At 29.6% G+C, this 12,932-nt stretch overlaps 1 protein-coding gene across 2 annotated transcripts in view; it reads right to left on the reverse strand.

The window, feature by feature from the left end:
* LOC107438048 (urocanate hydratase) overlaps positions 1–12,529 on the reverse strand; it is a 42,066-nt gene extending 29,537 nt beyond the window's left edge. The window contains exons 1-4 of one of the 2 annotated variants that reach the window (XM_043039617.2): positions 12,259–12,529; positions 6,390–6,520; positions 4,702–4,855; positions 1,878–2,068 (exon numbers count right to left, since the gene is read on the reverse strand). In XM_043039617.2, the coding sequence (XP_042895551.1) occupies positions 1,878–2,068; positions 4,702–4,855; positions 6,390–6,520; positions 12,259–12,384 (602 nt within the window). In that variant the 5' untranslated portion in view covers positions 12,385–12,529. The remainder of the gene's footprint in view (positions 1–1,877; positions 2,069–4,701; positions 4,856–6,389; positions 6,521–12,258) is intronic. The other variant, XM_043039619.1, reaches the window with a different exon arrangement.
* Between the last annotated feature and the right edge of the window lie 403 nt (positions 12,530–12,932).

Genomic DNA, 12,932 nt, shown 5'->3' on the forward strand with positions numbered 1-12,932 from the left:
TATATATATAATGTAATGTGATTCTTTGTTCACGAATTCAGTTGCTTCGTTTTGATTTGAAAAACTGTGGGGGAAATACTGATGCAATATTTTATAATTTTTCCGTAATTTAATCAATCTATTAGAAAAATTACATTTGTTTGAAAAAAAATTGCCTTCTGTTTTTTGTTGACGTTTTACTTTAAATAATTTCACACAGCCAACAGAAATATTAAATTAATAACCGATTATTAATTGGATCAAAATGTAATTAAAGATGAAGAATTTAGTACAATAATATTACTGTCACGTTGCGCTTCTAATAGCCTCTGTACTAAGAGTAAGACTGGGTACTACTCAGTTTTGCCACGCCCCCCTTGTGAGTTTATGTTGGGCCCATAAAAGCTGCAATGCATCAATGGAAGAAAATAACTACACCCAAGGTAGAGCCAATGTTTCATGGACTCAAGGACAAAATTTAAGGTCTAAAAATAATTTAAACTAAAAATTATGAACTAAAATAAGGTTTTAAGAACCTAAGGACAATGTGGGCAAGACAAACAAAGTCTAGTTTTCATATTTAGTCGAATTTATGATGACCCTTTATACAAAATTGTAGTTTTTACATAAATTAAAGAAACTCACTTAAAACTTCTTTAAAAAAAAAATTAAAAAAAACATTTTATTGTTAGACAGAAATTTTGATCGGGCTCTCAGCAATCCGGGCTCACGAACAATTATCCCCCCTCCCCTCCTTGAGTTCAGCCTTGACAGCCTCACATGCAAATTGCATGCGTAATTTTCTTGAATTGTCATATAAAATAGAATTATCTGCTACGTTTTCCTTAAATTTTAGTATTTCTAAATTTCCTACAGAGTTAAGTACCCGGGTTTATCCCACTAGTTAGGTAAGCCTATGTGATTTGACTTTTTCCAGAAAAAAAATCATTTATAAAAAAGAAAGTAGTTCCTCATTGACTTTTCAGGAATGATATATTGTGTACAACAACTAAATAATGATTATCTTTATTAAATGTGACAGTGTTTAGATTGAACAGTTAAGCTCCAACAGGCCTTCGAATTTTAACAATCCCACTTTCCCATACCCGTTTTTTTCCGACAAGGACGTATAAAACCGGACGTTAGCATATTTCCAAAAAATAGCTAATTCTGATTCTCAGTATGTCTTTTTTTTTGCATTTGTGCTTATTTTTGAAACTAAAGGGCTAATTAACCATTCAAATAAAAATTTAAGCGATTTTTTTCACTAGTTGCTCTTATGAGGAAAAAAAATTAAAGGCTCGGTTTAGTCAAACATTCCTCTCCCTTGTTTTTCAATAAACAAGAGAGATTTGTTAACCCTTTAAAGTCCGGAAGAATTACTAAATTTCTTCCCATTGGTTATAATTGTAATAATTAATTACAATATTAATAATTAACTATAATATTGGTTATAATTATAAGTGTCATTAATTATAGTAATTGAATTGATATATAATCAGAATTGACTTGACAGAATTGACTTGAATTGAATTGACAGATAATATGACAACAATAAGAGTGATATAAGTAACAAAAATAGATTTTTGCCATCATATATGCAGCATTGAACTCAGTAAGTACAAGAGCCATGCCACTTTAATAGCGTAAATCGATCAATTAAGGGTTTAATTGATTTTAAGAGAAATTTTCGAAACCTAATAACAAGCACTGAGTCCGTATATGAGTGTTTTCTACAAACATCGGCTACCAGAGAAATATTTTAAAAAAGTAGAAATTATTTTTAAAAAATGCATTTTAATTCGTAAATAAATTTCCTTTAATGTAAAGTTAGTTTGAAAAAATATGATTAAATAAATAAAATTAACAAAAAAAAATTGAAAATGTTAATGACTCACATAGTCGTTCCCAAAGCAAATAAACGATCATAATTGGTTCTTGTTGAGTAATTGGGTACCATCATGCCATTAGTAATCACCATCCTTGGTCCAAACTCACTGGATGGGAAGAGTCCTAAAGGATGTCCAGACATCATTACAAGTGTCTGATTTGTAGTGAGTTTGCTCAGGTATTTCATCACCAACCAAAACTGCAAAGGAAAATTCACAAATAATATAAATAAATAGAAAATAAATTAGCAGAATTTTAATTTTTTTTTTTTTAAATTTTCAATTGCTTAACCCCTTGAAGATCGGCTAATTTTCAAAAAAACGGTCATAAAAGTGCCTATTTTTTTTGCTTTTATATTTGTATTATGTATTTGATTAGTGCTGACATCTAGTTTAAAATAAACTAACTATGTACAATTACCTTAAAAATATTCTGCTACTGCCATCTGGTGTGTGAAATGAGAAATAAAATGTTTTCCGGGCAAAAGAAATGAATTAGTTTTACTCTTATTGGCGCGTTACTACTGAACACTCCTGCCCGTCAATATCACGGGAACCAGAAATAGAGGGCGAAACCTCATCCCGTCATTTTCACGGGAGCAAAAAGGAAGGGGTTAAAAAGATTTAAGCAGTATTCAAATAACAATCTACTTTAGAGATTATTGAAGGAATTTGAAAGCCAGAACACTACTTTTAAGATATTAGGATTTAATTCAAATAACAGTAAAAACACACAAAAAAAGCGGACCACCTTGAATAATTTTTGATTTAATGATCAGATCTTCATGTTCTATGACTCAATCTTAATGGTTCGGAAGGTGACCTCAAATATTCTAATTAGTTATTGCAAACGATATTTTAAGTTACGAAATAAGATACAAAAAAGTCATATATTTAAAATTCGATTTCTCAGGAACTATTTATCCGATTTTGTTTAAACTTTGTATTTTGCCATAGGAAATTACAATTTTCGGAATGATGTAAAAAATTGAATACCTTACAATTCAAAATTTTTTAGATTATTATTAAATAAAATAAAAAAATAAGAAAATAATATAATTATTAGAATGTTTTACATATAGGAAGCAAAGACTATAGTACCAATTTAGATTGAATCGTGTGGAACAGGGATGGCGAACCAATGGCACGCGTGCCATTTATGGCACGTGACACAATATTTTGGGCACCCCACCGATCGCTATTGTTATTGCACTATGAATTGTTATTACACAAATGTTATTACAATTTGAAGCATATGTAACAATTAAATTAAAAATCACAAAACAAACAAAATAATAAACAACTATTAATAAAAAATTAACAATTAATGCTAAAAAACAATTAACCATAAAAAACAAGTTAACAATAAGTAACTAGCAAAAAAAATTAACAGTCTTGCTGAAACTAACATCTTACAACCTAATATAAGTTATTTGTCATCTAATCTGCAGCAACAGAAGTCACACTGATGTTACTTTAAGTTGAATTACGCCTATAACTGAGACATTGCAAAATGTATTTTTTTTTCAATGTAAATAGTTTGCAGTTGATAGTATTTAGTATTATTATTTTCCCAATAATCACGAAGTCAAAATTACTTGACGGCACGTCTATGACATCATTAAACAGTTTTTTAGAAAAAATGGCACGTTGGTGTATAATGGTTCGCCACCCCTGGTGTAGAATATATTTTTTTCAATGAATAAAAGTTCCGAGCTGCAAATTTTCCAAATAAATCTCTTCTCTGTTCAGGACGCTTTCACATGTTAGTCCGCTTATTCACAGAAATAAGCATTTATTTTGATTTTCCTTTTCAGAACGTTTTACATTTCGTAGCCCAAGAGCTTTGAATCAAATTTAAGATCCACGCGAGAAGAAAATATTTATGTAAAAAAAATAAAAAGATCGATGAAGCAAATTTTATATATTAACCTTTTCTGTGTTCTGTGTCCATTTTATCATTGCAAGTAAAGCTTTTTCCACACCAAAAAAAAAAAAAAAATTAAAAAAGATATACGTGCTAGAATTTAGAAGTGTGTTACCAAATTCACGATCGGCATGAATAAAAAAATATTTACATTAAAAAAATTTTTAATTCCAAGATGCAAATTTTTAAATAAACCTCTCATGTCTTCATTTCGTGACACATAAGACCACTTTTTCACAAAACTAAACACGAATTTTTACTTTTTTTTTTTTAAGGAAGATTTCTTTTTGGGAGCAAAGCGTTTGGTACCAAATTAAAAATTGACTAGAGTAGAAACTATTAATATCAGAAACATCATAACTTCGGGGTGGAAAATTTATTTTTTATTTGTTATTACTATATGTAAAGCCATTTTTTCAAGAAAATATACATTAATTTTGTACTCTTTTTAACCAACTTTTATGATAGGTATCTCCAAAAAATTATCATCTCTACGAAAAATATATATTAACTGTTGACTCTTTTTAACCAACTTTTATGATAGGTATTTCTAAGAAATCATTATCTCTACGAAAATATGTATTAACTTTTAACACTTTTTAACCAACTTTTATGATAGATATTTCTAAGAAATCATTATCTCTATGAAAATATGTATTAACTTTTAACACTTTTTAACCAATTTTTATGATAGGTATTTCTAAGAAATCATTATCTCTACGAAAATATGTATTAACTCTTGACTGTTTTTTAACCAGACTCTTATGAGAGGTATCGCTAAAAAAATTCCACAAATTTAATCTAAAAAATAAATTTTAAACCCTTTCCAACGTCGAAAGTCTCTTCAAATGCCAGCAGTCATCAAATAAAGTTTACGGGCTCTCCTCTGGCCCTTTTGGTACTTACCTGCGCCCAGTTTGAGAACACTTGACCATTCCCGCCGTATGTTATCAGCTCTTCCGGAAACTGAGCAACTCGAGGATCCAGATTATTCATTATCATAAGCATTATAGCAGCTCCTTCATTACTCTGCGCTGGATAATCTGATATGCAATAGGCTCTACAGGTAATAAATAAATAGAAAAGATTATTAGTTTTATTTAAATTACTTATATTATATTATTTATTTAGATTATTTAAATTGTGTGTATTAAAATATAGATATTTAAGTTTCGTTTAACCGATTCAGTTTGAAATGAGGATTCATAATAGCAGAAAACTGCAATAGTGTCGGTTAACGAAATACTGAATTCAAATACATAGAAAGTTTCTGGTTAATTAATTAACAAACAAACATTCTGATATTTTGAAATCATCGTAAAAATTAATTGGTACTAAATTTATTTTAAATTTACTGAGTTTTTGAGAGAAGTGAAGATTCAGAAAAAATTTGTGCCATAAGTCTAGCCATGGTCTGGACTCTACAAATCTCAAACTTTTAGCATGCCAATCTTGGTGTGTACTGCAGAGTACATGCCCGAAGGAAATGCTTATTTGGGGGGGGGATTTTAATGAGCATAATAATGAATGCTCTTATTATTACTATACTGAAAAAAAGATATTAACAACCTAATATTCAAATCAAAAATTAAGTATAAATCAAGAGTATTAAGAAAGCATTAAATATTACTGATATAGAAGTACTAAACCTGAATAAGTATTGATGGATTGATTCATTTGCCCGATTAAGCATTCAGGTAGTAAATGAAGAGCTCTATCATTAACAAAAAGTTTTATTGGAAAGTGCATGCCCATTAACATGCCTACTTTTTTTCTAGCAAAGCAATCAATGTGCAACTGTGACTGACGGTAACTGTTTCAACTTTAATTTCAACTGCCATATTTATGAATTATTTTATGGCCAGTGATTCGAGTGTTTTTTTAAGTAAGCAGGCCGAGGGGAGTAAAAACACAACCTAATTTTGCTTAGTAAAGTCCTGTTTACATAATTAAATTCAGATGCATTTAAGTCACATCAAAAAAATAAAAATAAAAATTTCTCTTTTTCTCTCCTTTTACTATCATCTATATATACCCCATCACAAAATTTGAGGGAGCGCTTAGATGGTTTCACAGTATTTCTGATTTAAATACATAAATGCCCAATCGAAATTTTTAAATTCCCTGTGCATAATGACAGTATAATTTTTGAGCCTGTACACATAAAAGTCTTGATAAATGACGATTTAAAGCTGATGTGGTAACTGAAACAATACATTTAATTTTAAATTTGATAACTACTTTTTTGAGGTTTACCAATGTTTCACATTAAAAACTTCTTGTATTCATATATCCAAAAGTGCTGACAATGTTTGTCAGTTTTCTTAGCTCATCTAACTATTAACATTAATCATATAACATATATTAAGTGTACAACTCAAGCCATTTAGAATGCACTCTAGTGCCATGAAATTCTGAACGCTGGGGAGAAAACTTATTTTATAATATTTAATTTCATTATTTATTTATTTATTAACTCGTGCATTGAGCTCAAATACAAGCTTTTGTAATTTAATTAAACAAAGATAATTTTTTTTATTTTGATTGGTTCAAAAAATTTGGCCGTAAAGATTGTAAGTAAGCAATTAACTCACCGCATTTCAAACGTCGGTCGAAATCTATACATATAAATGTGCCCATATTCTCTCAGCTCTTTTGCAAACTCAGGTGACAATGTTTGATGTAAGTAACTTGGAAAATACCTAAGACTATTTTTCAATGCTAGCTATAAAGAGAAAATAAATATTAGTAATAGGGAAAACATTTATCTCTCTTTCTTAGCTGTATTTCTTTACGCAACATTGCCCCCAAACGTGTCTCTCAGGGCCTGATTATAGCCTAGGCCCAATAGGCATGGGCCTAGGGCCCACAATTTCTGAGGGGCCTCAAAAATTAATAAAAAGTCTAAAGAAAGGTGGGCTAGCTTTGTGCTGGTTTTAGTATTAAATAAAAAACAGTGTTGCAACAAACAGTATTAAATAAAAATCAGTGACTTTTAGCAAAAATCACTGATTTCAATTATTTGCGGCCACCAAACTATTTTTATTTTGATATAACATTGTTTTGCTGTTTTATATTTTGCTTTAATTTATAGATACGTAAACTTTATCTTAGAAATATAATCTTCAATTGTCTGTTTTCAAAATTTCTTAGAATGTTTCTCTTGAATCATGCAGTTCAATAGACTCTTTTTCATTGTTAGGACTACTCTTCCGTAATTTAATTACGAAATATCTTGTGAGGGGCCCGGAAAATTTGGTGGGCCTTGGGGCCTGAATTCGTCCTGATAGGTCCCTGCTAAGAGGCAGCTTAAAAACTATGCAAGCCTATTTTTTATGGTTTAAGGCTCTCTTTCTTTTTGTTTCTTCCCTTTAGTTTTTTTGTTAAAGCGTTTTCTTTTTTTTTTTTCAGTAAATTTCATAAAAAATATGAAGTTATAATTCCCCCCAAATTTTAACTAGATTTAATGACTTAGAGTTGTTCTTAAATGATATCACATTTTCCCCAATATTTATGACCTCCACCTCCTCTCCTTTACGAATACATACTACAAGTAACATGTTAAATAATTATTATGGGTTGTAAGTCGTTCCAAACTAAGCATTACGTTATAGACAATATTACAAATTTGAATTTTTAATCTTTATTAATTGGTAAAACACATTAAAGTGTTTTTATGAAATTTGTGAACATATGATTATATTTGCAATTATTTTGTGTGAAATGGAAATAAAGTTTACAAAAAAAACATAATCAATATATAATAGGTAAAAATTCGTAGAAAAGCATTAGCATTTTGGAGCTTTAAATTTTTTAATGTAATTTACACTTTTTTGAAGTTATTTTCATTTTCTTTTTTGTAGTCATACAAAAATTTTTGGGAAATAACTCGCTTTTGTTATTTTCAAAGTTTAAACTGTTTTTTGGTTAGTTTAAAGTATTTTTGTCATTTTAAGCTTTTAACTGGGACTAATTTATTCCGTTATGAACATCAATGTTTCCGTCACGAAAAAAAATCAACGAATGCTAAAACCAAAATTATGAAGAAAAAAAACAGCAGTTGTCATGTTAAAATGAAATTAAAAGGAAAAAAAATGAATAAAAAAAGCAATATAAAAGTGTTTCATCTGCTGATTTTAAATGTCTAATTTTAACCAGAATATGCATTTCTCACATTCCTCACATTGTCATTAGTAGGTGACGTTAGAGCATCTTACATCCTGTGAAATAGCTTCATATTCGAATCAAGAATGATTTATCCGAGTAGATCAAATTCAGAAAAAATGACCTTACTAGTTTCAAAATTTGACGGAAAAATTAGAGTGAGGCGGGGCTAACTTCAAACTCCTCAATAAGAATCCGAATTTTAAATGAATATTTGGATTCTCCAGTAAAAAGTATACCATCAACGGAAATTTTTGCGAGTTAAGTCATAGATGAAACTATAATCTCAAAATAAAAATAAGGTATAGATTGTTTAAAATAGAATTATCTCAAAAAACGTATTTCAGTTCGAAAAAATAAAGCAAGGCTGTGAAAAACCAATCTTATGACACCAAACTCGACCTAGTTAGGTATCATTTCATGCATTTCTTAAAAGTATTTACCTCATTTTTTTAAAAATAATATTAATAATAAGATATTTTGCCATTTCCATGGTTTTCGAATTCCCCAGTTTTGTGGTTTGATAATCACTAGACTTACAACATTTTGAGTCGGTATGCTGTTGACGTCGGCCTTTACGGCAATGGGGTTGCGATTATTCTTGCTTTCCAGTGGCGTCATCTATGACCAAGAATTCGACTTCTGCCACACCCATACGCCACACCTGTTTATAGAGCTTACCCATTCATACATCCACTCATCCACAGATCGTGACTTTGGTCTGAACTAGAAAACGAATAATCTCCCATCCAGTACTATAATTTGTTATGGTAACGTGGAGGACTTTGTGACCGGGCAGATTTAACGCGCATCAGTCACCATTTACTACACGGGGAGTTTTCGGCTGGCTGGATTCGAACTCCCATTCTTACGAGCAAGAATCCAGCTCCCTACCAACCAGGCTATCCCCACCCCAGTAGGTATCCTTTTCACACCTAGTGGCTAGAAACAAATAATGAAGTTAAAAAAAGAAATAAGAGTTTGAATAAGAGGGAAAAAGCAGCAACTTCTCATTCGTTACATACACTCCTATTATATGTTCGTAATTTTTTTAATGTATGAAAATGATGAACAGAAATGTTTTTGATGTAAATATTTAGAAAAATGTCAATATTTTTATCTGATGAGAGAATCTGATGTACAATTATCGTTTAACTCTCATCGTCAGAAATAAACATGCTCTGCAATCACAAAAAAATCTGAACATTATAACGAGTATTATGAATTTTATCAGCTTGCAAAAAAGTCGCTGAAGTTATTAATTGCACTTTTCGAAAGAATCATTTAGTTACTTCCAATATAAGATTTATATTTATTTTAAATTAAAGGTTCGAAATAGTAACATGGAATCTATAATAATCTGTTTTATTAAAACTTAAAAAGATTCGCTTGCTCATATTAATATATATGGATATTAATATATTTTAGTCTAACTTTAAATGTTTTATCTAACTTTGAATGGCAATTCCCTTTCTAAAATGAAGTTTTAAAAATATGAAACATACGCATACTATGAAGCCTTTGATTTATATAAATTTCCTACAATTATGCTATGTTTTACATGGCTTAATATCGTTTGGGGCATTCCCATTTAAAGCAGTTGTGGAAAATTACCCCATTTCAGGCTTGAGGGTAAAAAATTTTGTTGGTTTGACTTGTTTTAAGTGGTTGAGCTTTGAAATTAACATAATAAGCTTATAGCGCATTTATGAAGCATAAAGCTCCGAAATGGATGGTCAGACTATTAATATGCTTATATGAACACGTTTTTGTTTCTTCTGAAAACATTTTACTTAATTAGATACTAGCTACGATTCAGCAGCCAATCAAATTACACGTGACGTCGCTTTCCCGATTTACATTGATCCGGTATTCCCTACACTGGAGTTTTTTTAAGGTAAAGGGCCATTGCCCGGTATTCCATTCACTCATGATTTTAAGGCTAATTATTTATTAGTTATAATCGTGATGAATTATTCCATTCACTTATGATTTTAAAGCTAATTATTTGTTAATTATGATCACTCTGAATTAGCCTTAAAATCATAAGCTTTTGGAGTACCGAGCAATAGCCCTATATCTTAAACTATTACCAATGGTACTCACATCCAATTAAATCTGACCGATAATTGATTCAGCGTGATAATAAACCAAGTTTTATAGCTGTAACGTTAACATACCATCATTCAGCGGTCTTCTCAAGTAGCAGGTATAAAAAAAATTGACAAACAAACAAACAAAAAAATTTCGTTATTCAATTATTCAATTTTTTCACAAAACGAAATTTTTTTTAAGAAGCAAAAATTTTCTTTTTTGTAGATTTGATAAATATAGTTGAGTTTTAAGATTACCATAATATGTCAATGAGTGCATTCTTTTCTTTAAAAAAAAATTTTCTAAATTGATAATTAAAAAAATATTTACTTTTCAGTAAATCAATTTTTTTAAGAAATTCAAATTCCCTCTTAACCGGTTTCAGTGATGGTGATACCGGGCAATGGTACTTAATCTTACAAAAACATCAGTGAAAAGAATACAGAGCGATAGTACTTAATTTTTTTTTAAAAAAATTCAGTATAGGGGTGTATAGAATATTAAATACGAGTTCTTTGTGATGTGGTTTTTATTAATGGTATTCGAATTCATCGGAATTATGTCAAGGTGAGGATATATGTGTCTTTGTGCCAGATTTACATTGTTCCGCTATTCCCTGCACTGAAGTTTAATTTAAGGTAAAGAGCCATTGACCGGCATTCCATTTACTTATGATTTTAAGGCTAATTATTTTAAGAGTTTTTCACAAAATAATAACGCATTTTCGTAAATTACATTTGTCATTTTCTCTTCATGATTCTTGTAATCCTAAATGGGTTGAAAATTTAACAATTTAATGCTTTGAATTTATGTTATGAAATTAGTGTAGATGAAATTTTAAGTTACGAAATATTGAAAAAAAATGCTCTCTATCTTTAATCAGCTGGGGAAAGTTTGGCTTCTTATTTGTTAATTTTACTTTTTGCATATCACACTATATCTATGGAATAATCTAAGCGAATAAAAATTTTTTTAGCACGCAATCAATCGTAAACTTTGTTTATCTGAAGATAATTTTATGCAAAATCTAGTTTTTAATGATAATTTATTTTTTATTATTAATTTTTATAATGAACGAAAAATAATAAATCTCAAGGTTCTTGAATCTTAAAACCTCCTTATAACAGGAAACTCTGTAGCTTTAAATAACGAAATAAAGAATTCGAAGGAAATCGGTCGAATAGCTCTTAAATTCGAAAATTTATTACAAAGCCGATAAAACCATCTATTCCAGAGAGCGGCTACTCCTCGTGTTTTCAAGGTCAGAATTATGAAACTATCCGGAAAAACCATGTTTATTTAGGATATGTATTTATTTATTTTTTTCATTCGTATCATCTCTAACAATTATTGCATAATAATCGCCCAACCATTCAAATTGTACTTCATAATCCGATCATTAAATCAAAAGTGAGTTAAAGTTTGCACTTGTACAAAGAAAAAGCCAGATAGTTTAATAATAATTACAATTGCTTACTGGCACGGCAAGAGGAAGATCACGGATAACCACACGTGTGAATTATGACGTCAGCACCTGCTGATCGCCTATAATCAAAATATAGAGTAAAAGTTCAGCTAAGTTTCTTCACATTAGTTAGAATGTTAATTAACGTGAAATTAATTAATTGCTGTGCCTTATTGTACATCAAATTCTATGAAATATAATTTTTCTTCACGTCTATGTCTTAACTTAGATTCATTATTTGTTTACGTATCTTATTGTAACCGTGATATTTTTTTGCTTTGTGTACCTGGCAACTTCGATGCATACTTAGTTTGTTTATGTTCTATATAGCTTCGCGCCTGTCTTTGTGTTAAGTAAGAAACATATAGTGAAATAATATAAAAGAGTTTACTTTATGAAGAATAGAGAATGTGTCACTTAAGAAAATTGATATTTGACTGGCTTAACTTACTCGAAATAGAATGGAAAGAACAGTTGCTAACGTAAGCAAATGCCACGTTTCAACAACCAATCATGATCGAGGCATCCATACTACGTCACTTGCAGGTATCCCATTGTAACAGTAACTTTTGCCCGGAATTTCAAATTTTTTTAATAGTTTGAAATTTTACATTGCGCCTTAAAATGTTTCAAATAAAACAAAAAAATATATGGCAGGATTGTTTTCAGCAATTTGTCATGCTACTTATTCTAACAAAAAATGCTACTTTAGTTAAAGGAATGGCATAATATTAACTTACCTGCTCTTCTTGGAAAGTTAAATGAGTATTACGAACAGGAGCATGAGGCATTTGTGAATTACGAGGTTCTGAAGGAGGCAACGGTTCCAGAGGTATCCCATTTCTTAATTCTTTCAAAATTTCCATCACCAACAATTAATTTTTAGCCCCTTACAGCACTACACACATTAAAACGAGGTTCCACGTTTTTTGCAGATCACTTCGTTAAGTTCGTAAGCGTGCGTGCGCGTGACTTATTATTCACAACTTTTGTTTAATCCTTATCAATCAGATAAAAGATAATTATTTTATCAAGCCTTAAGAAAAAATTTTGAAAGAAGTTTTATCAGATAAAACAAAAAAAGTTATTCGTTAGGAAATGTCTTTAGTCTTATCATTTCAAAGAGAGTCTCAATACAATTTGAACTAAAATATTTTTTCTCAATCTTTTTAACTTTTCTAATTTCTTATTAATCCCATTAATGCGTAAATTTTATATCTTTCATTGAATAATTAATTAATTAATTTTTTATTAAGTTGTATTAAGAAGTATTTTAATTAGTATAATTAATAAGTAAATTTTATATTTTCTACTGTTCTATAAAGGCCTTAGAAAGTATTATATTTTAATTAATCACTAAAGATAAAATATTTTTATTATAAATTATTTTATTAATAATGTTCTATTATAAATT

The sequence above is a fragment of the Parasteatoda tepidariorum genome, chromosome 2 (genome assembly GCF_043381705.1).
Source record: "Parasteatoda tepidariorum isolate YZ-2023 chromosome 2, CAS_Ptep_4.0, whole genome shotgun sequence".
Classification (NCBI taxonomy): domain Eukaryota; kingdom Metazoa; phylum Arthropoda; class Arachnida; order Araneae; family Theridiidae; genus Parasteatoda; species Parasteatoda tepidariorum.